A 26117-nucleotide genomic window follows, 5' to 3' on the forward strand; every position below is an offset into this window, starting at 1 on the left:
TAGTGTGCTTGAATGGTAAGGCGCTCATTGTTTGCTGCTGTCTAAAGACTTTTGCCATGGGCACGGAAGATGATGTATTGCAGTTAATGTCTCTTTTGATCTTTGATCCTTTGGTGAAAACATAAATAACTGACCAGGCATTGGACTAGTTGGGCCTATGATGTGGCTGCAGTGAGATTAGTGGGAGACTGGTAAACTGCTAAAGCTAATACCAAAAGTGTATACGTGTAATTTGGAAATGAAGATCAAAAATGCTGAATGTACTCATCAGGTCAGACAGCACATATGGACGAATATACAGTTAATCTTTAAGTTCCAAGAACATTTGTCAGAACTGGAAAAAGAAGACGAGTTCATTTTAAATGGCAAAGAAGTTGGGAGGAGGCATGATTAGAACAAAGGAGCAACCAAAAGAGCTAAAGTCATAGTTAGCTACATTGTCACATGTTGCTAAAAGTAAAGCTGTTAGATATGCCCAGCAAGCTACTACTATAAAGAGGAATATGGCATGTAGAATTGGGCAGTTCTGATACAGACTGTGCCAGCTGGTGTTGTAATGGCATCAGCATTGGACTTTGAGGTGAATAGTCCCGGATTCGAATCTGACTTGCTCCTTGCATGCTTTCCATCTATGCTGTGTTGAGCGTTGAGCTAGCAACTCAGCCTTGTTTAAAAAAAAACAGACAAAATGCCAAATAAACGATGCGCCACAAGGTGGGTAGCTGATACAGACTGGGAAAAAAAGTGTTGAGAAAAAAGGTTAGAGAATTAGTATTGATGGCATACTCATGAATTGTGTACCATCTTGACTATTCTCAGCCTGAAACGTCAACTGTATTCTTTTTCATAGATGCTGCTTGGCCTGCTGAGTTCCTCCAGCATTTTGTGTGTGTCGCTTGGATTTCCAGCATCTGCAGATTTTCTCTTTTTTGTTGACTGTTCCTTCTTGGTTTTGAGAGGTCTTCAGTCAGGAATTCATAGAAATCAGATGAATCCTTGGATCTTTTCCTCCGACCATTTGGTAGTGCTTTGCAATGATAGAGACTGGAGGCTTTGTTTTGTGGGTATGTCTGGATTTTGTATTGCAAATTGCTCATTGGAACTGACATTAGCATGGGCAAGGTCACTAATATTGGTTTACTTATTCTGGCAATGGATTTAAATGATTTTTAGAGACAATATTGGTGGTTTCTGAGAATTGTGAAGTTGTTTCATATTTTCTAGAGTGCATCTTCATTGTCATGGGGTGCTTGTTCAGCTGCACTGCATTGCTGAAGGACCTACGTTTTGCATGTATTTATTATAAAGCCCATTTTTCTGTACACTTCAATGTCTGAACATTTGCGTATCTAAGGGCTGTCTGTGTACTGTGACTTAGAGGTCACTGTTGGAGGGACATTGGTTCTGAAATGAAAGCGATATAAGTTGGCTTCCATTTGTCCCGAGATTATCTCCATTCCAATTGTTGCAGTTGAAATTGTCTCTTTTTTTGAAGATGCTCACAATTACAATGTCTCATTACCTGAAATATTTTCCTTCTCTGTAATGTGGGAGATGAGGTTGTGAATTCATGACTAAAGTTTCTTACCAAGAAGTTTTAGAACAGTGGATGTTGGAAAAATGCTTGCAGGGACAGTCTGGCAGCTATTGAATACTGAAAAGTAATTCTCAACGCACATTTGAAAGATATCCTGAATCTTTGACTCTATCGTTTTACATATTATGCACCGCAATCCTGGCACTAGCCCAGTTTACAGCAAGCTGAAAATGTAATCTGACAGTTGAGAAACAACAAAACCTCAGGAGCAGGAAAAGTCAGAGCTGAAATTCGAAAACCTGGTAGAAAAGTAATTCTTCTGCCAACTCATGACCTCATCCCTTTCATCTAAAGAACTGCTTTAGTCATGATCACCTTCAACAAAGGAGGCAAGTCCTGCTGAAGTAATAACAGTTGAGATCCTTGTTTTCTGCCACCGGTAATGTCATTGTCAGCATCAAGTACTTATTCCAGTGGTCAAAGAGCTTTATCCCAAGCTCTCAATGCACATTTGTCCCATTACGAGGGACAAAGGCCATGATATTCACCACATGCCCAATCTAGAGAGCAAAACAAAACACTGTTTGTGGCCTTTCTCAAATTTGCTAACGACATTGACCCTAAAGCTTGACTAACCCCAGAAATTCAGTACCATTCTATGATGTTACATGATAACGTATACCATGATCCAAACCAAATAATTTAGCACAAATTCAGGCAAATACAGACAAGAGCTCAGCTAAGCTCTGCCATTGCTCCAGCCCTCATTTCAAACTTCCTTATGGCAAACTGCTCATCATTCCCATATGGCTTTTAGTTTGTGTTAACTATTGCACAAGAAGAGCTGTTCAAACCTTTTTGCATAGCTGGGCTCAGACTGGAGTTGACAAAGAGAGGAGCAAGCAGAAAAAATGATACAGTTCTTGAAACTATCAGCACTTTTTCCTACGAATTATATAGCGGTCAAAAACATGGAATTATACAATCCAAATTCTAGACATAATATATTAGTATTCCTCCAATGTTGCCCATGTACATACACAACTTAAAGCTTGTGTAATCAAGCTTCACGTTCTGGTTCTTTTTTACATCCAGCTTGTGTGTATGTTCAATTGAACTGAAAAACACAGGTATGTTATGTCGGACTAGATGTTAAAATCCCTTATTTGCACTCCTGATACATGCTGCCTAGACTCTGTGGGGTAGTCAAGTGAGTGGTTGCATCTTCTGGGTTATCAAGTCGGCGCCCTCTTTCCTCAGTGTTTCACAGATAGGCTTACGACACCTCCAGAGGGTTCAGCAGTGAATCCTGGCATCCTGAGCTCACCCCCTAGGTGCCATTCACTCACTTGGGGGCCCAGATGGATTCCTTTCTCTTCATCCAGAGCCACTGACTACCTTTTACAGCAGCTCAGGAGAGGTCTTTAACTGCTTGTTGATGTGTCTTCCCTTGCACTCCCAACTCCCAGCGTAGCCTTGATGTTGATGTGGCTACAAATTCTCTGCAGCCTACTTCGACCGGTCACACCCTTGCTTTCCAGCCATGTTGCTTCACCTTGGCTACAAGCTCAGCGTATCTCAGCTTCTTTCGCTCATAGGCCGCCTCCACTGCATCTTCCGAGAACACTGTAAGCTCAATGATGTAAACGAGATGGAGTGAGGCCGACCATAGCACAAGGTCTGGTCTGAGGTTGGTTTCCGTGGTTTCAGTTGGGAAGCAGAGCCTCTGGCCTAAGTCTGCCACCATCTTCCAATCATGTGCCCCGCCGAGCCGCCCGGTGTCTGGTCTTGATGTGGTCTAGCCGCCTGGTTTCTGATCTTGATGTGGCGAGTCTGGCTTGACCCTCACCTTCCCGGACAAATGCCGTTAACGGCCAGTGGGATGAAGGGGGAGGGAGAGCGTTGATGCTTGTTTGCCAACTTTCCAGCACTGCTGCAAGACACAGTAGCACCTGGTTGTGCCTCCAGGTGTATTGGTCTTGAGTGAGGCTGGTCTTGCATCCCACCAGAATGTGTTTTAGTGTGGCTGAAATCGGGCAGAGGGAGCACATGGGGTCCTCTCTATACCACTGGCTGAGATTCATGGGAAACGGCAAGACATTATAGGCAGCCCTGATGGTGAAGCTTGCTCTGAATGTCTCCATCTCCCACAGCTCTCTCCAGGAGATCTTTATTTTCTCCACTCCCTCCCATCTCATCCATTGCCTTTACCTTGCCTGAGCGACAGCCTTTGCTCATCTTGCTGCCTCCTCCTGCCGATGTATCTCCTGCGTCACAAACCTGTGTCTCTGAGACGGATAAAAACACAAAATGCTGGCAGAACTCAGAAGGACAAACAGCATCTATGGGAGGAGGTAGTGACAATGTTTCGGCTCGAAACGTCGTCACTACCTCCTCCCATAGATGCTGTTTGGCCTTCTGAGTTCTGCCAGCATTTTGTGTTTTTATTTATTTCCAGCATCTGCAGATTCACTCTGAGATGGAGCAGCCTCGTTCCAGGCTGGTGTACTGTCGCCAAGGCCAAGACTGCTCCTCTCTTGCAGCACTCGTCCCACGATGTCCCTGTGCTTGTGTGCTGCCTTTGCTTGCTCAGTTGCTTCCGATGGAGTTCATTTCCTCCCAGTCTCCAGGATGAGATCAGCTTGTATTACAAATGGATCACTCGTCTCTGTTAACATCATCTCCAGTTTTACTTTGAGCTCTGTGTAGTCTGACAGATGAGCATATATAGCACATGGGTTTGTGCTCAAATGAGTTGTATTCTGATCTTTTCAGCCACATTATATTGTGGATAGCATATGAAATCAGAAATTCTCCAAGCAAAGCAGATAAAGACACAGACACACAGTCATACATACATAAACATAATTGCCATTACAAGATAGTGTATCTGCACACTAACAACCTTATTTTTGCAGTTTATGCTGTTCTCTACACACATGAGAAATAAACCTGTGTTAAAAGAGATTAACATACTATAGAAGCAAATCTCATTAAGGTTGGTTTTACTGATTGAATGCACTCAGTGCTAATGCAGCTCATTGCTTCATGACCTTTTTTTACAAGAAGAGTGAGCAATAATAGTATTAATTGAAAAATATATGCATAAAGCACTAAAAAAAATCTAGAAAGGGTAATGAAGAAACTGTATCTGTTTCAAATAAATTAGAAATGCCACTTGGTTTAAGCTTTTACATGTGCTGACTGGAGCATGTAGTTGTTCAAATATTTTGACTGCTATGGTGTACAGAAATATAAAAACTAATTGAACATATTTTCCACAATCTTCCTCTGGGTTAGGCTGCTGATGAATTTAGGCCCTACAGTGCCAATAAAGTGAGCAACTGAGTGTTATCACTTAATATTTGTTCAAATCCTTTAAATCTTATCATCACTCAGATCATGTAACTGTTAAGGGATGGTCTTTTCCTATTACATATCTTCATTTTAATTTTCCTTGAAATAATCTCTGTTACAGTACTGAAGGATAAATGGGATGTTAGAGTATTTTTTCTCTCAGATATACCTTGTTTTATGATATTCTCAGTAATTTAATCTGATCTAGTTTCTGAGCATTGAAATATAACACTATTATACTGATGATGCTCCATATAGCTTGGTAAAGTACACTACAAACAATCTGTGCATCACCTTATAATTAAAGTAAGCTGAGTGCTTAAATTGTTCATACACTTAAGTGGCTGATGCTGAAATTTTTATGAAAAGTTGCAAGTTCATTGTAGCTACTATAACTTAAAAGAATAAAATTATCACATATTATAAATGGTACAAATAATAATTAAAAGTTTGCTCAAGAAAGCATCCTTATAAGTGTATATAATGATCTTGTGTGATAAAACATGGTATGTTAGTAATGATGAAGTTATGCAGGAAGAGTGAATACAGTGAATTCTGGTGAATTGGGACACATCAGAACCAACACATTTTGGTCCAATCAAGGGTTTGCCCCAATTAGCTGAAGTTTCATGGAAATAGTTGAAAAGGTATAAAAAAAGGCAAACTAACATTTAACTGAGTAACAAATTATATATTTAAGTGAAACACAGAACAAATTAGAACACCTATCAGTACTACTACAGTACTATAAAACTTTGTATTAGTTCCTAATAGTTATCAATAGAGGAAATCATCTGGTGTACGCTGCTGCATTCTTCTGATTGACTGTAAATGAGAAAAATCAGTTCAGATACCTAGTGTAGATAATGGACTGCCTCCGTATAATGCTATTGACGATTGTATCCTCCAAATCATCATTTTCGTTGTAACATTCAAGATGATTGTTGATCTCTTCGAATTCCTTGTAGTTTCTAACTTGTTGAAGTAGTGAAATCATTTTATTTTCACTCCTGGCCATTTCTGACATCTCTAAGCTTGAATGCTTGAAACTGCAATGAGCTACAGTTATAAATTGTCTTACTGTGTATTTCTCACGAAAGTCACTGCTTTTGAACAGAAGCATACACAACTGATGCTATTTATAAACAATTTGCTCTGAGCATGGTGCAGTGTCTAATGGCCACACAATTGCCATGTCTGGCACTAGTTAGAAACAGTTTCCTGTCCCAATTAAGCAGCATGATGTCCCAAATAAGTGAAGGGAATCCTGGTTATTTTCTTAATTAGTTTTTGTTCTTTAAGTTGTCTCAAGTAAGTGGCTGCCCCAATTAACTAATAGCCCAGTTAACCACAATCCTCTTTATATGTGTCTCATATGCTGGTCTTGTAATCAGGGTGAATACCTGATCATGTTTTCACTGAGATTTATTCCTTACCTATCAATTATAGTATTTCTTCTTGTCAAGAAGCACTTTTTGCACCTTTATTTTTTCCATTTTTTGGAGAAAGATAATTTGGTTCTAGATGGTTGTGAAGTAAAAGCATTTCAGGATGTATATTGTATACATTTTTCTGATAATAAATTGTACCTTTGAACCTTTGAATTAGGTGATTAAAAACAATAGTTTAGTAAAACTGTTCTGTCCATATATTTGAGCCAAATTATGTAAAATCAAAACATAAGAAATTGCCTTTGCTCAAAATTTGAAATGAAAACAGAAAATGCTTTAAATACTCACAGATCAGGCACCATCTGTGGAAAGAGGAAAAAAAAGTTAACACTTAAGATCAACTTGAAATATTAAGTGTTTCTTTTTCTTTAGGTGCTGCATAATATGCCGAGAGCAACCAGCATTTCCCTTTGCTTAAAATTAACATAGGAGTTTGTAAAATGGAATGCATGGTCCTGTCTTATTATATGTGTACATAATAATGAACTTCATTTCCCAGTAGCCAGTGTGAGCAGTTCACCCTGAAACTTGAAATAATGTTGGTTAGCTGGTTGCATATACTGGGGTTGAGCTGAAGCCTTTTTCTTTAAATAAAATATGCTAGCTTTTACCTATGATAGGTTTGTCTTTAATAAGAACAAACATATCAAGGTGTCCGAAGTTGGCATGAGGTCTAAACACAGAGCATAAATGAATACCATGAGCTATTGAGAAAGAGACACCAGTTCTGATGGGGGAAAGAAAAAGCATGGATGCTTTGGACATCTAAAACAGCTTTCAAATTGATGAGACAGCTTTTACATTGGACATTCTAATGACAAAATTTGAGAAGTATTTTGTCCCAAGTAAAAACAGCACATTTGGGAAATATCACTTGACCAGAAACAAGGTGTTAGCTTTAATAAGTACAATAGGTTCAATAGGTACATTTAATGTCAGAGAAATGTATACAATATACATTCTAAAATTGTTTCTCTTCACAGACTTCCATGCAAACAGAGGAGTGCTCCAAAGCATGAATGACTGTTAAATGTTTGAACCCCTGAGCACACCCTAGCTCCTTCCTCCCATGCACGAACAGCAGCAAGGAGATTATCCCCTCCCCCACCAGCAAAAAAGCATCAGCGCCCTCCACTGAGCACAAACCTGCAGCAAGGCATCAATAAAGACATAGACCTCCAGTACCCCAAAGAGTATGCATTCACCTGGTAATTCAGCATACCACAGGCACACTCTCTCCCTAGTAAGGGGAAAAGAGATGTCTTTGTTTCACAGCGAGAGGGGAGACATAACAAACAACCCACTGATTTATGATGTTAAAAGTCTGTTGCGTTGCTTTTTCTGAGCTCAGTGCCCAGAAAATTGGTCCTAGAAAGGCTCAGGTCTCTGGACATACAGCTCCCGATGTTCCATATTTTCCAGCAGTGCCTCAGTCAGAAGCACTGGCCTTGAATCAGCCCTTCTCCAGAGCCACAAAAATCTGGCACCCTGAAGGCACACGCTAGTCTTCCAGGCCACGTCCTTGGGATAGCAAAAAGCAGCCTGTCTTGAGACCTTGAGGGCAAGTCCACTTCTGCAAAGAACTGAACTCAGAGTGTAACTCCAGGTCAAGGTCTTCAAAAGAACCTTGAAAAGGAAAAAGAGCGATATCAAAGATAGAAATAGATCTGTTTCCAGAGATGCAAGCAAATGAGTCACTGTTTAGCTTTGACCAATACTTAGCAGAGCTTCATACACAGAGCTTGGAGTTCTGAGAGACTCACTACTGTGGAATTGCAGTTAATGGGCTCAGAGAAAGATTGTTCCGTGATAATAATTTGACACTGGAAAAGTCTATGGATATGTGTAGGGCAGCAGAGACCACATGAGCACAAGCTAAGGCACTGCACAAGGCATGCTGTGAAAACAGAGAGGCAGTGCACATGGCAGTTCCCAAAGCAACAGCAAAGCAAAGAGGTCAGCTCAAACAACAAACGCAGCAAATGTGGATGTAGTCACATTCCAAAGATGTGTCCTGTTTATGGAAAATCCTGCAATGCTTGTGGGAAGACGATCATTTTGCAACTGGCTGCAAAGCTGGGGCTACCAAGAGAAAGGTGCACATGGTTGCTGAGGAAATGGAGAAAGTTTTTGTAGATTTTCTGTAGACTGCTGGTGCTGGTAAAGCAAAATGGATTGTTACTGTGACTGTGAGTGAGGCAGTAATTCCATTCAATCTTGACACCAGAGCTCAGGTGAATTTGTTATCCATAAATGATTAGAAAACTCTTAAAGTAAAAAGCAAGGTTTACCCAGTGAAGTTAAAAGTGACAGGCTATATTGGAGAGAACATTCCAGTAAAAGGGGACTGTATAGTGACCTTCAAGCACAAGGGGCAGTACCTAAAGTTACAGCTACTGATTGTAGAAAAGAGAGTATAGCCAATATTGGGTCTGAGTGCATATGAAGCTTAACCTGGTGAAGAGTTTTAACAGTGGCTTCACAAACCAAAGATGACCACACAGTGCTCATGGAAGAGTATGCAGGAATCTTTGAGGGGCTCGAATGCTTACTTGGTGTATGCAAACATCATGTAGATGAGACAGTAGCTCCTGTTGTCCATGAACACAGGAAAGTTCCGTTTGCTCTTAAAGACAAATTTAATCAAGAACTAGCATGCACGGAATGGATAAATGTCATAAAGAAAATTAAAGAACCAACAGATTGTGTATGCAAAAGGAAAGTGGAGCATTGTGGTATGTCTAGACCTAAGAGATCTCGATAAAGCCATCAAGAGAGAGCATTTTAAATTGCCAGAGTGGGAGCAGATAATGTCCTGGTTTGCAGGTGCCAAGTGGTTAACAAATTCAATGCATTGTCTGGGTTTTGGACGATGAAGCTGGGTTGAGACTGCGTACTTTTAATACACCACAGGAAAGATATTGCTTTGTTTGGCTACTGTATGGGATTGTGTCTCCACCAGAAGTCTACCATAAAAGCACCCACATGATCTTTGAGGACATACCTGATGTCGAAACCATGATGGATGATCTCATCGTCTGGAGATCTACCAAGGATGAACATGATGCACAACTGAGACAGATGCTTGATGTGACATGGAATTTCAATTTGAAATTAAGTAAAGAGGTACGTGAGTTTGGTGTTAAGATGCTGACTTACATAGGAGATCTGAAGAGGGTCTGAAGCCTGACCCAAGAAAGATGTCAGCCATTGAAAACATGGAGGGGCCCCAAAATGGGAGAGGAGGTGAGACATTTCCTGGGGATGGTGATTTACCTGGCTAAGTTCATCCTTCAACTGTCTACTGTGTCAGCACAACTCCTTGAGCAATGAAATGAGTGGATTTGATTTCATGAGCAAGAAGAGTGTTTCCAGATGCAGAAAAGAGTCCTAATGAAAGAGCCCATGCTGAAGTTTTATGATACAGAAAGGAGTCCTAGGATCTTGATTGATGCATCCTGGCATGGCCTTGGAGGAGTACAACTGCAGCAGCATGTTGACACATGGCACCCTGTGGCCTATGCATCAAGAGTTTTAACAAGTGCAGAATCCAACTATGTACAAATGGAGAAAAAGCTTCTCACCAGCACATGTACACTAACATTCCAGTGCACAAAAACCTATTGACACCTAAAGGAGCACACAAAGAGAAAGAAAAACAGTGTCATGAATAGTCTGAAGTCTGGGGGTCAATTGCAAATCCAGGATCACGATTCTGGCACATGATCCATGCAAGGATGTGTACAAGAGGAAGTAGCTCCACATCATTACCAGACCCAAATGGAGCGAGGACCACCTCTGAGAAGGATCCATATGAATTTATAACCGCAGATTCGACTCATGGCAATGACACATCATCTGTTCGCACACCAAAAGGGTCAGTAGATGTAAAAAATGAACACATTGTTCAGAGTGCCCAGAAAGACACAAGTATTAATGCACCAAATGCAAATAATACATCTGTGGAAACAAATAGACCAAAAAGGATCATCAAACTACTTCAGAGACAGATTGCAAGTTGATAAGTGAATTAGGAACTGTATTTGCTCACTACAATTGAAGTTAAGGTGAATATCTTTGTTGGAAAGGATTATTGTTCCTTTCAGGTTTATGGGGACATAATATTGTGTTTGTTTTTCTTTAAAGCAGGAAGATGTGTTCTTATGCACATACATAATAAAAAACCCTAGTCCACAGTGGGCAATGCAGGCAGTTCACCCCAGAACCTTAAGTGATGTTGGTGAGCTGGTTACATGCACTCGGGGTTGCGCTGAAGCCATTTAAAAAAATAAAATGTGCTAGTGTTTACACATGCTAGGTTTGTCTTTGTTAAGAATAGACACAACAGGTCCCATAAAATCATAGATATAAAATAAGCTGAAACAGCTAAGCAAGAAATATAATCTTATAGCATATACTTGGGATCTTAAAAGAAGTAAAATTGGTGCTTAAGAAGATCATGAATAGATATTATCTTGACAGTTGTTCTCTGAGAATTCCTTACTCTCTTATCAACCAAAATCTAACCATCTTATTTGTCATTTAGAACAGGATTCCCAACCTTTTTTAAGCCATTGCCCTTACCATTGACTGAGAAGGTCCATGGACCCCAGGCTATGAACCCCTGATTTAGATGTAAAAATACTGTTTCCACTTGTAATGTTGACAAAACTAATGATAAATGAATTAATCACTTATAAATTAGGAAAATTCAGAAACTGCATTTCTTTGTGGACTGTTTTCCTCTATTAAGAGTTTTGGAGGTGAACAAATTAAATGCATGTTGGAATAAAATTAGATACATTAGGAAGAATTTGATTGAATCATGAAAGTAAGAACTGGAATATTTAGAACCCATTCTAACATTCAGTATGATCATGGCTGACTATCTATCTCAAAACCATATTCCTGATCTCTCCTTTATCTTATTTGAGTCTGTAAATGTATATTTTTTTGAAACATGGATTGCCCTTCTCCAGTTTCTATCGTAGAGAATTCTACAGATTCACCACCTGATTGATGAAATATCTCCTCATCTGAATCCTGAAGGTTTGATCCTGTAACAGGTTTCATTGAAGTAAGGTGGAAAGTCCTAGATGGAACACTAACACTGGTGCATCAGGAGACTTTGTTAACTGTATTTTTGACGTAAGACAGAATTAAAAACAAATGTCCAATGTCATCTAATTTGGCAACATCTCTTGGACAGGGGTTTGAAGATGGGAAGTCTGACTTTTAATTGAGGAATTGAATTGGTTGGAAGTGGGTTAGAACATTTCTGGAGTCATAGAGATAATCATGGGTGGAGTCCTTCATCTTAAGATTCTGTATAACATGTAAGGTCTGGCGTGTCAAAGACTAGGGATGCTATAAGTAGATGTCCTGCATCAAATATGCGGCGATATTTCCTCTTATAGAGTTGCAAATCTTTGGAATTCTCTGGCACAGATAGATGTGGATGCTGTCATTCAATAGACTGAAGTTTATTGCCATTCAACTGCACACATGCACACAGCTAAACAAAACAACACACAGAATGCTGGAGGAGCTCAACCAGTCAGGCAAGATTTATGGAAATGAATAAGCAGTCAACACTTTAGGCCAACACTTTGCCTGGATTGGAAAGGAAGGGGGAAGACACCAGAATAAAAGGGTGCGGGTAAGGAAAGTAGGATTGCTAGAAGATGATAGGTGAAGCCAGGTGGGTTGGAAAGGTAAAGGGTTGGAGAGGAAGGTATCTGATAGAAGAGAAAAGTGACCATAGGAGAAAAGGAAAGAGAAGGGGGAGGTGATAGGTGAGAAGAGGTAAGAGGACAGAATGCGGTATTTTTTGCACTCTTGGACCAAGGTGCAAAACACACCTTCACTTGCCTCAACCTCCTCAGGAAGTTGTGTGCTTTCTTGACTAAAGAGGTGGTGTTGAGGGACCAGATGAGATCATCTGTGACGTGCACCCCAAAAATCTTCGATGCAAAGATATTTGGAGTTATGGATATAAGATAATTGAGTTAGGGGCAAAGATCAGTACAAGTTCGAGTTTAATTATTATTCAACCGTACATGAATATAGTCAAATGAAACTATATTCCTCCCAGGCCAAGTTTCACACCATTTTACCAACAGCACACCGATCATAGCACATATGGTTATAGTAACAGAAAACATATTGTCACAAAAAAAAAACAACCCAAGACTCTGAATGGCTTGCCTGCAGAATGATGGTGCATGGGATGTTGTCTTGGTCCAGCTTGTTCTTCCACTGAGCAAACACAGGAGCGCAGCACCGAACGAACACTGGAGGTCAGTATTGAATGCTATACAGACTCCAGTGTGCCCACAGAGGCCTCTGCTCTCTCCCATGTTACCTCGGTGTCTCCTCTCCTGGGCAGCTGCAACAGGCAACCTCGCAGCCTGAGGGCCTAGACCTTGCTACAACCAAGGCACACAGCTCCACCGCCATCAGTCTCGCCAATGAACCATGAATTGAAGTTAAAGTAATCTACGTTACCAATGTGTAGCAGGGTCTTATGATCACAAGAAAAACATTGAAAACAATCACACCTTTTTTTGGACCACGCACTGCCTTGGCACTGCAACAGTATGCAACAGGTCCAGACAACAACATGACAAAGGTACATAATAAGTCTAGCTCCATTGCAATTGAGCAACTTGCTGATGGGGTAGACCTTCAGTACTTGACCTGTTGTACAACCATGATTCCTCAGAATGTAGTGCATGCTGGAGATGGATTGAAGATTTTGGTACTTTATCTTTCTTTCTCTCTGTTTTTCATCTATGAGGATGAAAAAGATTATGAGCACTCCACTAGAAGGAATAGCCTACCACTAATCACATTAACTTTTTCTCTTTCTGTTGTTGTTGCCTGACCTGTACATTCAGAGTACCTTCAGCATTTTCATTTTATTTCAGTGATACAGTATAACATTTACACTATTTTTCATTTATATGACGTCTTACTCCAAATTCCATCTCAGCTTAATGATGGGCCTAATTGGTCCAATACTCAGTCTGTTGTACATATTTTGAGCAGAGAATGAAACTACAGTAAAATTGTCACAACCATTTTCTCCCCAACTCTTTGCAAAACGACTCCTCCCCATCACTGCAACTTCACCACCTGAGACTTGCAGCTCCCCACAGTTACTCCTTAAACATTCCCCAGCAAACCTTAGGAAACCATTTGATGCTAGCTGTCGCTAGGCTATAGATAGTGAGTCCTGTTTTGCTAGCTGATGCAGATTGATTTATGTGTTGAAGCTTAAGTGTCTTACTTGGTTGCTACCAGTCTTTCAAGGATAGATGAGATGACCTAATAAAGACAGGCAAAGTGATTGAAGTTAGCTGCATTAGTGTTTAACTGTGTTTAAGTAACAAAAATACACAGAAGGTTCTGCTTATCATTTTAAATAACTCAACTTTCACCTGCACATATTTCTTCAAATATATAAAGCCACAGATCATGGTAATCTGATGGAACTTGCAGTATATTTATAATCTCTGCATATTTCTGAAAATGGAATGAAATCTACTATAAAATTACAGATCTAGATAGTAATCTCAATTTTGGGGATGCTGTGGAGGCAGGCAAATCAGGCAGGAAGGTGAAGTGTAAGTATCGCTTCTTTTCCTTCTAATACTATTAAATTAGATAATCTATTTACATCAACTGCTAGTTCTACAAGTCAGAAGAGAACATCCATAACCTGGAGCTCATGCTCAATTCTTCATCTCATGTGGTGTTGCTGTGTTGTATTGAAGCCTTCTTAGAAGAAACTTTTTCCATGTGTGGATGTTATGGCAGAACATCATGAGACTGATCTCATTATTTGAGATATAATTATTAATCCCTGTGCTTGCTAGAGGTGGACCCTAGCTAGCACTTTGGAAAAATGTACATATATCAAAAAGCTAGGAGAATAGTACTGAACTTCTGAAAAGGTTGGTGCATGGTTTAACATTTGGACATTTAGTAGAATCATTACATTTTGGAACAGATGTGATGCTGATCAGAGACATACTAGAGATTGAGTGAATGGAATATTCCTTGTTTGAGCAATTAATGAGGTTGATGAAAGGAGAACAATGTGACCATATGGATGCAGTGTATTAGACTAGAGGATCCTGGCAATTAATCTTTCAGCAATTTGCAATTTTTCATTGGGAAATTGCTGAACTGACTTGCTCAGCTAAATATTTTTTAAGTTTTTAGTTTATTTTTATGCTCAAATGACCAGCAGTGATGGTTAACTTCAAATTCACCTGAAATAACCTTATAGCATAAACAAAATTTCTTTCACAATGAGGAAATTTGTAGATACTGGCAATTCAAGCAACACACAAAATGCTGGTGGAATGCAGCAGGCCGGACAGCAAGAAGTACAGTCGACGTTTCGGGCCGAGACCCTTCGTCAGGACTAACTGAAAGAAGAGATAGTAAGAGATTTGAGAGGGGGAGTGGGAGATCCAAAGTGATATGAGAAGACAGGAGGGGGAGGGATGAAGCTAAGAGCTGGAAAGTTGATTGGCAAAAGGGATACAGAGCTGGAGAAGGGAGAGGATCATGGGACGGGGCAAAATAATGAGAGTGATTAGCAGCTTGGCATCTGCATTGTTGGTGGGTGCAGGTCAGATTCTTACCAACAATAGTCACAACATCCTTAATTTGTGTATTATCTTTAAAGTACCAGAATGGTCCCAAGATGCAGATCAATTAAGAAGTTAAGAAGGTGAATGGTGTGTTAGCTTTCTTTAGTTGTGTGATTGAGTTCAAAAACTTTCAGTGTTGTATGCTTTGATAATAAATGAATCTTTGATAATGTTGCAGTCCTTAAAACTCTGGTTAGACCACACTTGGATTGTTATGTTCAGTTCAATTCATTGTAGGAAGGATGTGGAAGCTTTAAAGAGGGTGTTGGCAAGATTTACCAGGGCACTGTCTGGATTAGAGAATGTGTTTTGTGAGGAAAGGTTGAGCAAGCTAGGACTTTTCTTTTTGGAACAAAAGAGGATGAAAAGTGACTTTCTAGAAGTCTATACATGTTTGAGGAGCATTGATAGAGTTGACAGCCAGCACCATTCTCCCAGGGCAACAATGGCCAAAATACCACACAACATCCAAAACATGATACAAAAGAGATATTTAAGAGCCTCATAAATAGGTCCATAGATGTAAGAAATTGGAGGGTAGTGGGCTATTACGAGAGAAGATTGTTCATGGAGTAGGTTCATACAGGTTGGCAAATATTGTGGGCTGAAGGGCCTGTACTGAAAGGCACTGATCTTTGTTCTATGTTCATAATGATTAGATGATGATGATTATTTGGAGGCCTGAACTGTCACTTGTGTCACACTCTTAAGACTCGCCCCGTAGCTGGGAAATTTAAATTTGAACATGGGGCAGCAGAATAGTGGATCATTTGCAGCATCAAAGGCCTGGGCTGTTCATGCAGAAATGTGTGTTTGAGTTACAGCAGAACAATTAGTAGATTAGTTTACTTTTTGGGATTGCTATTAGTTTATTATGGTCACATGTACTAAGATAATGAGAAGCTTTTGATCACAGCTTAAATAATTACATCAAGGTAGTAAAGTGAAAACAGAATGCTAAGTATAATGTTACGATTACGGAGAAAGAGACAAATAACTCACAAAGGCCATAATGAAGCAGATTGCGAGTTTAAGAGTTCATACTTTTAGTGTACGGGAGGTTCATTCAAAAGTTGCATTGCAATGAAACAAAAGCTGTCCTAGAGTCTGGTGGTTCATGCTCTCAGGCCTTTACCCTCTGACCAAAGGGAAAGGGGAGAAGGGACTTGATTAGCTGTGCCTCCAAAGGAGTGGGAAGTGTAGGTAGAGAAAAAGGCGGAGAGGTTGGTTTGCATGATGAACTGGGCTATGTTCACAGCTCTGCAATTTATTGTGGTCTTAGGTAGAGTAGTTGTCACACTATGTTGTGGTGCATTCAGATAAAATGCTTTTTATGCTGTATCAATAAAAACTGGCTAAAGTCATTGGGGACATGCCAAACAATCTTAGTTTTCTGAGGAAAGAGGCATTACTATGTTTTGCTTTGGATGTAGTATCCACATGGCTGAATCAGCAGAAATTGCTACACCTAGGATCTTAAAGCTCGTAATAATGTCCATCTCATCACCACTGATAAAGTCAGGAGTGTGTGCTCCAACCTGTTTTCTGAGGTCAATAACCAGCTTCTTTGTTTTGTGAATATGAATTGAAAGAGGAAATAGACATGAATCATTATTTATCGGATTGAAATGTTCACCAGGGGTTGACACTGTGAGCAATTATTTTAGTAATATACATTAATTACTTGGACGGATCATTAATAAGAACAGTCATATGGTGCAGAAAGAGATCCTTCATCCCACTGGGCCATTTTTACTATCAATTTACACAAATTCCATTTTATTCTTCCACACTCCAATCAAATGCTCCAAAATGTATGACTCACTGGACTCAGGGTATCTTATATTGGTCAATTGAATTATCTTTTGTATGTGGAAAGAAACCTGAGCATCCAAGGAAAACCAATGGGGTACAGAGTGAATGTGCAAATTCCACACAAGCAGAACCGAAGGCCAGGATTGAAGTTGCTGGGTGCTTGAAGCTGTACCCTTAGCTTGCAAGACAAAGCAACCTAGCTGACAGCATCCCATTTATCACTGTAAACATTATTTCTTCACGTTGTCAGTGCACTGTGATGCACTATCAATGACTCCAAAAGACTGGAAGTAGAGTAAATACTGAAAGGCTTTTATTAGCAGTAAAATGGAGCACGTCCATGCTGGATGACTGTGGGAGGAGCAGAGACACAATCACCTTTATCCAGGGGTCTGTGGGTGGAGCCACAAGAGCAGTCAGCAGAGGGGCATGTCCAGACAGATATACATGCTTTACCACAAACTGTAGGTCCAGTGTGTATAATTTTCAAGATGCACTGAAGTAACTTGCCAAGGCTGATTTGACAACGCTTCCCACACCTGGGTTTTCTTCCATTCAAAGATAAAGAGTTATGTGTTCAATGAAATGCCATCTCCTGCAGATCGGACATTATCTTAAGAAATATAACCTTCATTCTCACTGGACTGTATTCCTGAAACACTTGAGATGTTACAAGGTGAAAGTACCTTTACAGAAAAGACTGCAGCAGTTCCCCAAGGTGGCCTACTGCATTTTTAAAGTACAATAAGTGCAGATTTTGTCAATGGTACTCCTGTGTTAGTTTAGAAAGAAACAAATTGTTTGAAGACAGGATGGTGTTGGTGGAGGAATTATCAATATTTTGGGTGGAAATTCTGTATCAGAACTGAGATTAGAGAGGGGAGATAGCCAGTAAGGAGAAGAGTGAGTGAATGGTAAGTCAGGAGTCTGAGGTGGTTTGTGTACAGAGAGGGGTGAATGATAGTATAGGCTGGTCGAGTTAGATATGGGAGGGAAGGGGTGGAATTAAGAGGCAGAGGACAATGGATGGAGGAAGAGAGGGAATAAAGGAGAGGCTGATTGAATGAGATTGGGGAAGGGGAGTTTGGAGATGATAAAAATTGGAGGGTGATAAGTAAGAAAACAAAGGACATCAGTGCTGAAATTGATGAGTAAGGGAGATGATATTAGGGAGCATTATTGAAGAAGTCGAGGATGGCAGATAGAAACAAAACATGATGAGGGAAGAATAGAGGTATAAGCAGGTGAGTGGATGGGGCAAATGAATGTGGGTGAGCTGTGTATGTTGGAGAGTCAAGGGCATGTGGTGGGAAATGAGATAAAATATAAGAATTGGGTGTGGGGGTGGGGGAGCAAGGTAGCTACCTAAATTTGAAAACTATGTTTATTCCATTGGACTCATGAATTGTTGGAAAGAAGTTTCTGTGATTTCTATTATTTAGAGTATGTTTATGGCTACTGTGATTTGTTGCTTGTAAAGCTGTGAAATTTAGGTATCAGTTGATGCTGACAGAGGGGATAAGCAGTAAACAAGGTTATCTGGTTGGCAAGTAAATGGGAGCAGTTAAAGAGTGGGAACATAGAAAAATGAATGAGTAAGTTGCAGAACATATATTTATCATGCTATGAACAAATTTGTGTAGAGTCAGGTTTAAAAGCCAAAATGGTACTACCTGTTTTTCTATCTGTTGTTACATACCCCATAACTAGGTCACTTACCAGCAAAGATAGAGAGGTCCGTTGAAGTCTGATGGTACTATTTTTAAAAGTCTTTATTTATAAAGGGGCACAAAAATAAGATTAATACAAACATTCAGATAATATACGTCGTCACTACTCAATCTAAAAGCGCGGGTCTAATAACAACCATCAATAAGAAACAGCTCGATCGTTTGTCTAGGGCAGGGGTCAGCAACCTTTACCACTGAAAGAGCCACTTGGACCCGTTTCCCACAGAAAAGAAAACACTGGGAGCCGCAAAACCCGTTTGACATTTAAAATGAAATAACACTGCATACAACGTTTTGTTTTGCCTTTATGCTATGTATAAATAAACTATAATGTGTTGCATTTATGAAATTGATGAACTCCTGCAGAGAAAACGAAATTACATTTCTGCATGCAACAAAAACATTTTGAACTCCGAAAAAAAGACGTTGGGTTGAAGGTTACTTTTAAGTAAAATACTCAACGTCTATTTGAGTCCTTCTTGTATTTATGAAAAACGCCAAACTTAAATTTGCCGCCAGCAGCAAACCAAAAATAACGTCAGCCAGCTGTCAACCTGAAAAATAAAAGGACTATTTCACTGAACAATGAAAACATATGAATATACGTAAAATAATACGCAATTAAAATATTTATCATACTTCTTCAGGTTGACTCACACCTGACAATGCAGTCGTATTCAGTAGGGATGGATCGATGCTTAGGGGAGTGACCGGGAAGGATAATGTGTTTTTTTTCCTCTCTGAACTCACAGAAGCGTTTCCCAAACGATGTTTGCATTGCGATGATTGCAGAATGTAAATACTCCGAATTTATCATGTCGTGACATTGTTTGAACTCTCTCAAATTGGGGAAGTGAGACAATGTGCCTTTCTGTAAATCTCTGGCAAGCAACGTCAACTTGCGCTCGAATGCAAAACATCCCCCAACATGTGCAGGGCTGTACGTCCTTACCCCGTTGAAGAGCTGTGTTCAGCGTGTTCAGGTGCGCTGTCATGTCTACCATGAAGTGTAGCTTTTCCAGCCACTCTGGCTGTTCCAGCTCAGGAAAGTTGAGCCCTTTGCTGCCCAGGAAAGTTTTCACTTCTTCCAGACGCGCGACAAAGCGTTTCAGCACCTCCCCTCTGGACAGCCAGCGATAAAAACACGTTGTAGCGGTTGCTACACGCAGTCAGTAAACTGCAGTCAAAGATAGCTTTATTCGAACTAAACAGCCTTGCTTTTAAGCCTCCCTCAACCCGCCCCCCATGGGCGCGGATGCTGCAAAAGACACGTACTCACAAACCCCCGTAGGCTATCTCCCTTAGCCTGAACGCTGGCTAATTGTGAGCCGGTTCGGATGTGTCAGGAAATGGGTCGCCCGCCACAACGTCTTATTTAGATTGTACAAGATCAACATAATCTTCAAATTTAGATTTACATTTCAAAAACTAACAAACTAACATAAAAAACATATTAATTAAATACTGACCATGTAGCGGTGTGCTACACGCAGCGCTAAAATTACGACACGGAGTCGGTAACTGCAGTCGAAGGAAAAAAACTTTATTCGAAATCTTCAGCCTCACTTTTAAGCCTCCCTCAACCTGCCCCCCCCCCCATGGCGCAGAGGCTCCAAAGCTCTGTGCTCGCAAACCCCCGTAGGCTATCTTATTGTGAGTCGGTTCGGATGTGCCAGGAAAAGGGTCGCCACAACCAATTATTTCCCAAAGCAACAGGGAGCCGCAGCACAGACCTAAAAGAGCCACATGTGGCTCCGGAGCCGCGGGTTGCCGACCCCCGGTCTAGGGGATAATATATATTGTCCGATGGAAATATAAAAGTCACTCAGTTCCTGCAGGCTTCAGCCTTTGGGGACCGCTGGATTTTCACTTGTTGGAGAGAGAGAGATTTGTGAGAAAAGAAACTTGCCCGGGTCTTTTATGAAGCAAATCCATTGAATCGGGCAAGTTGGTTCCCCGTTGTTAGTTCAAGAACATCGGTTCTGTGGTACCTGCCACCGGCTCCCAAGCAAGGGGAACCGAACGCACGTGGCTTCCTTCAAATGGCTTCGCACTACTACGGGATTGTTAGCGTTTCTTCTGGTGCATCTGAAGGGGTTGTTCCCCCAGACCCTCTTTTATACCTCCTCACGGGGTCTCAGATGTCAATCAGGTTGGGATGATGCAATCTCTCTCTCAACCAGCCCACTTTGCCCGAGGGCTTGCACATAGCATAGTCCCCAATCCACAAACGTGGTCTCCAGGAGACAATGGTCAATGTCGCGTTAATTTGCATCACCGGAGAATGAGAACCGGCACGTCTCTCTCCCATTTCCTGGGTCTACTGACCCCCCCCCCCCCCAACTAGTGCTCTTGCGATTCTCACAAAGGAGGGGGCTGCGGGCATAACACTGTACTAAAGTAAAGGAGCATGATTCAGAAAAAGAGCTGTAAGCTTTGAAGTCTAATCTTGGGCCATGTACTTATTGGCTGGGGCAGTGTATTTGACATTGAAAAATAATAATTTGCTAAGTGATGGGGAATCTGTAGTGGAATGGGATTTTAAATTAACAGCAGTCAGACAATTTTGATCACAGTGAATGCATCCTTCAACTTGACAAGAATGAAGTTCAGATTTATGTAGAACTTGCATTATTGATATACAAAATAACATAAGACATTTTTCCAAATTTATAATTCATAGTTAAAACTTTGCATCTATTTTATTAAAAAAGATGTTGCATATGTTGGTTTTGTGAATTGATGATATATGATTGTATGTTCTTGTCTTTCAGGAAACAGTAGAATATGCCTTCCTTATAATTTTTACAATTGAAACGTGTTTGAAGATTATAGCATATGGACTGATGTTACATCCCAATGCGTATGTAAGAAATGGATGGAACTTGATGGACTTTGTAATTGTAATAGTGGGGTAAGTTTCATTTTTAATGACAGTTACAAAACATACCATTATAACATTTTGTAAGTTCATTAATGAATTGAGAAGATTATAAAATGTAAGGCTTGTTACAATAGAAACCCAACATCTCAACATGCAGGTTGAAAATTATGTGGTTGCTTCCATTTCTTTCATGCCGCATCACAAAGCTATATTATGGTGTTTAGTGTTTTATCATTAGGATGCAGTACAGAATAACTTAGTGAACTTCTGGAATTATCATTGATATCACTTGTAATATTATTTAATATTATGGCTGGTGTATTCACGGATATCTTGACCCTCTCGCTCTGGCAGTGTATGATACCCACCTGCTTCAAGCAGGCTTCAATTGTACCAGTGCCCAAGGGGAGCATGGTAACCTGTTTAAATGACAATTGTCCAGTGGCACTTACATCCTCAGTGATGAATTTTTTTGAGAGGCTGGTGTTGAAGCATATCAGCTCTTGTCTGAATGGTGACTTGGATCTCCTCCAGTTCACCTACTGAAGCAACAGGTCTACGACAGGTGATATCTCATTGGCTCTTCACACAATGCTGGAACATCTGGACAGCAAAGGTGCATACAATAGGATGCTCTTTAACGATTACAGCTCGGCATTTAACACCATCATCCCCTCAAAATTAATCAGTAAACTCCAAGACCTGGGCCTCAATACCCTCTTGTGTGGCTGGATCCTGGATTTCCTCACTTGTAGACCCCAGTCAGTTTAGATTGGTAAAAACATCTCTTCCATAATTTCCATCAGCACAGGAGCACTGCTGGGATGCATGCTTAGCCCCTTGGTCTATTCGCCTTACACCTATGACTGTGTGGCTTAGTACAGCTCGAATACCATATACAAGTTTGCTGACAAGACCACTGTTGTGGGCTGTGTCAAAGGGGGTGATGAACCAGCATTCGAGAGGGAGGTTGGAAGCTTGACTGAGTGGTGTATTAACATCAACTTTTCACTCAATGTCAAAAAGACCAAGGAATTGATTGTAGACTTCAGAAGAAGGAAACCAGAATTCCATGAGTCAGTAATCATAGGAGGATCAGAGGTGAAGAGGGTCAGTAACTTTAAGTTCCTGGGTGTCACTATATCAGAGGACCTGTCCTGGACCCATCATATAAATATTATTGCAAATAAAGCATGACAGCACCTCTTCTTCTTCAGGAGTCTGTAGAGGTATGGCATGTCATCAAAAACCTGGGAAAACTTCTATAGGTGTGTGGTGGAAGGTATGCTGACTGGCTGCTTTATGGCCTGGTATGGGAGCACCAATGCCTTTGAGCGGAAAATCCTACAAAGGTAGTGAATTCCGCCTAGTACCTCACTGGTAAAACCATCCAAATCATTGAGCACACCTATATGAAACCTTGCCTTAGAAAAGCAGGATCCATCATCAAAGATCCTCACCACCCAGGCCATGCTGCCTTCTCATTACTGCCATCAGGTAGAAGCTACAGGTGCCTCAGGACTTGTGCCACCAACTTCAAGAACAGTTACTACCCCTCAACCATCAGGCTCTTGAACAAAAGGGGGTAGCTACACTCATTTAAGGACTCTATTATGTTGTTATTTCATGCCTGTTATTTATTGCTATTTATTTATATCTGCATTTGCACAGTTTGTTTACAGTTGACAGCTCCAGATATTCCTGAGGTTTGGCATGTCATTGAAAACCTTGGTAAACTTCTATGAGTGTGTGGTGGGAAGTGTGCAGAATTTGCACCAATTCTTTTGAATAATGGTTGTGGCTTGTTTGAACATTTAATGACCAAATTATCAAATGATCATCACAACTTAAGCACGAGCTTCCCAATACAGTAGTTGTAGCCCAGACCCTTAGCAAGTTTAGCTTGTTATCAAAAAAATTTCATTTAATCTGAAGATCAGATTTCCCTCAAAACTGGTTAAGCAATAATTTGTAACCTTTAAGTTGCAAAGTTCAAAGTAAATTTGTTATCAAAGAACATGTATGTCACCATATACAATGTTGAGATTCATTTTCTTTCAGGCATACTCAATAAATTCAATAATTATAATAGAGTCAATGAAAGACCACACCAACAGGGTGGATAATCAGTGTGGAAAAGACAACAAACTGTGGAATTACAAAGCAAGCATAATAATAAATAAATAAGCAATAAATATCAAGAACTTGAAATGAAGAGTCCTTCATAGTTTCAGGCATACTATCATTTTGATATTAAATTCAATCATCTGATGTTTGTCAGATTTGGTAAATCCTTTCATTTAATTGTCCTTTCCTACTGTTCCTTCTACAGTTCTTTATTTTATGCTAATTGTCAAATACCTTTTTATAAATTATTTTATGCTCTTTTGCACATAACACACATTTATTTTTTCATATTTATTCACCATAGTCCTGAGTGATTCCTACTGCTTATTTGTAGTTGTAGTTTAGCCACTTGTTTGTGTTCACAACTGAACCAACCTGAACTTTCAAAGATATAGTGTTGTGACCACTGTGAGGTGACATATCTGATAAGATAAGCTCGACTATTCCATTTCTAGTACTTAATTTAGTTGATGTGCATTTGGCACCTGTTTTCATTGTTACAAGGTATCCTTAGTCAGAAGGTTCCAATTTGCAAGGCTAGTTCCAGAAATTTGAAGACAGAACTTTAGGCTGTTGGACTAGTACAGTAGGTTAATAGAGAGCAAAAGCTGAAACAACAAGAGCCAGTTTAGCAATACTGGTATCAAGTTAGTATGGTACATGTTATGATCTGCCAGCTCTAAATGCATTCAAGAGCAATCTACATCACGTGTGCTAACACATTTCAGAATGGCGGCGCCTTGCCACTTGAGTTACAAGCACCATGTTTGTCATATTGGAATCCTTTGAGCCTGAACATTATGTGGTCTGGAACAGAGTGTTATAGCCTCAAAGACAGTTGGAGTGTACAACAAAGAATGAGAAATTTGTGCTGTGGTGCTGATGTCAACCTGTAGCCTCAGGAGAAAGTTTTGAAGAGCCTAATTAGATTGAAGTAGAAGTAATAGCAAGATATAATCTCGGTAGACTGAAGGTAATTTAAAGAATTAAAGCAAACAAGTTGAATAAAAATATCTCCATATCATGGATGCAGAGCAAATATCATCAACAAAATGTTAAAGACAGGCTGATCAGAACTGAGCTTTTTTAAAGTGCTCATTAGTGATGGTTGGAGTGTGTGAATTTTGTCACCATCTTATGGGTTTCAAAATTATCTGCTTTGCTGGTTCACATGATCAGTGTCATTTTGACAATTGATTAAGAAATACCTTGTCACATCTTGATTTTGTAAAGGACTTTATAAAAATTTAGTTTCTGTATTTTTGTTCTTTATGGTTTGACAAGTGTAAGGTGAAATTTGGCACGATATTGCTGTAACTTCAGATCAAAGAATTAATATTTCTCTTGAAGGTTGACAGAGCTAAATGGTGGCAATATCTGCTCTGAGGGAGATTAATACTGAGCACTGAGTAAACTCATCAATCCCATTTCTAAACCCTGTTTCTTTTTTCACAATCAAGTCCATTTACAGCCCTGAATTCCTCTACCACCCACCAACACTATGGCATTTACAGTAGCCAGTTCATCCAATGATCCACATATCTTTGAAATGTAGGAGGAAAGCAAAGCACCCCAGGGAAACTCAAGATGTCAGGAGTGAATGTACAGATTCCATACAGACAACATTGGATAGCTGCATTACTTGCAGAACCACTTGCTTAATCACTTCCGAAACAAAATCTGTCATTGGTTGTGGAGAAATGTCATGCAAAGTCTTGAAAGTATTTTTGAAGAGCAGAGCGAACTCTTCAATGAGCTCTTTGTGCAAATGACATGAAACAAATGCAACATGAAAACTGTTGGCAATAAAGCCCACTTCAGGGATGTTTGCAACAATTTTAATACCATTCAGGGCATTGTGGATCACTTTCTAAACTGTATGCATTCATCAAAGTCAGAGTCAATTTTGTTGTCAAATACACAAGTCCAAATTTGCACAGGTGCAATGAGAAACTTAATTGCAACAAAATCAAAGGCACACATCATCATATAAGCTGCATTCACACAAAAACATAAACATAAACATAAATTATTATAGAATTATGCATTTAAATTCATACATCTATTTCTGTGCTTTTGAGTACTGTTAAAAGAAATGTCTTGTTTTTCTTGGAAACATTATACTTTACTACCATGAGTATGCATGGTACCTATAAGTGATGTTGAAGGATTTCTGATTTCATGTTGTACATTTATTTATATGTTTCTTCAACTCAACATTCTTTTATTTCATCTAGAGTAGCAATTTTACAATAAGTGTATAAAAATTCACTAATCCAGATCAGAAGCACTTGGGGTCCCATATCTTGGGGTCCTTGCTAACAGGACACTCAAAGCTGCTGCGCAGGTTGACAGTGTTGTTAAGAAGGCATATGGTGTGTTGGCCTTTATCAACCATGGGATTGAGTTAAAGAGCTGTGTGGTAATGTTACATCTATGTAAGATCTTAGTTAGAACCCATTTGCAGTACTGTGTTCAGTTCTGGTCATCTCACTACAGGAAAGATATTGATACTATAGAAGGAGTGCCGAGGAGATTTACAAGGATGTT

General features: G+C 39.9%; 1 protein-coding gene across 1 annotated transcript in view; it reads left to right on the top strand.

Annotated features, from left to right (window-relative positions):
- LOC132377787 (voltage-dependent L-type calcium channel subunit alpha-1D-like) overlaps positions 1–26117 on the top strand; it is a 348931-nt gene that overhangs the window by 132442 nt on the left and 190372 nt on the right. Inside the window, exon 4 of the mRNA XM_059944141.1 lies at positions 21331–21470. Coding sequence (XP_059800124.1) covers positions 21331–21470 — 140 coding nt within the window. The remainder of the gene's footprint in view (positions 1–21330; positions 21471–26117) is intronic.

Source organism: Hypanus sabinus, chromosome 19 (genome assembly GCF_030144855.1).
Source record: "Hypanus sabinus isolate sHypSab1 chromosome 19, sHypSab1.hap1, whole genome shotgun sequence".
NCBI lineage: Eukaryota > Metazoa > Chordata > Chondrichthyes > Myliobatiformes > Dasyatidae > Hypanus > Hypanus sabinus.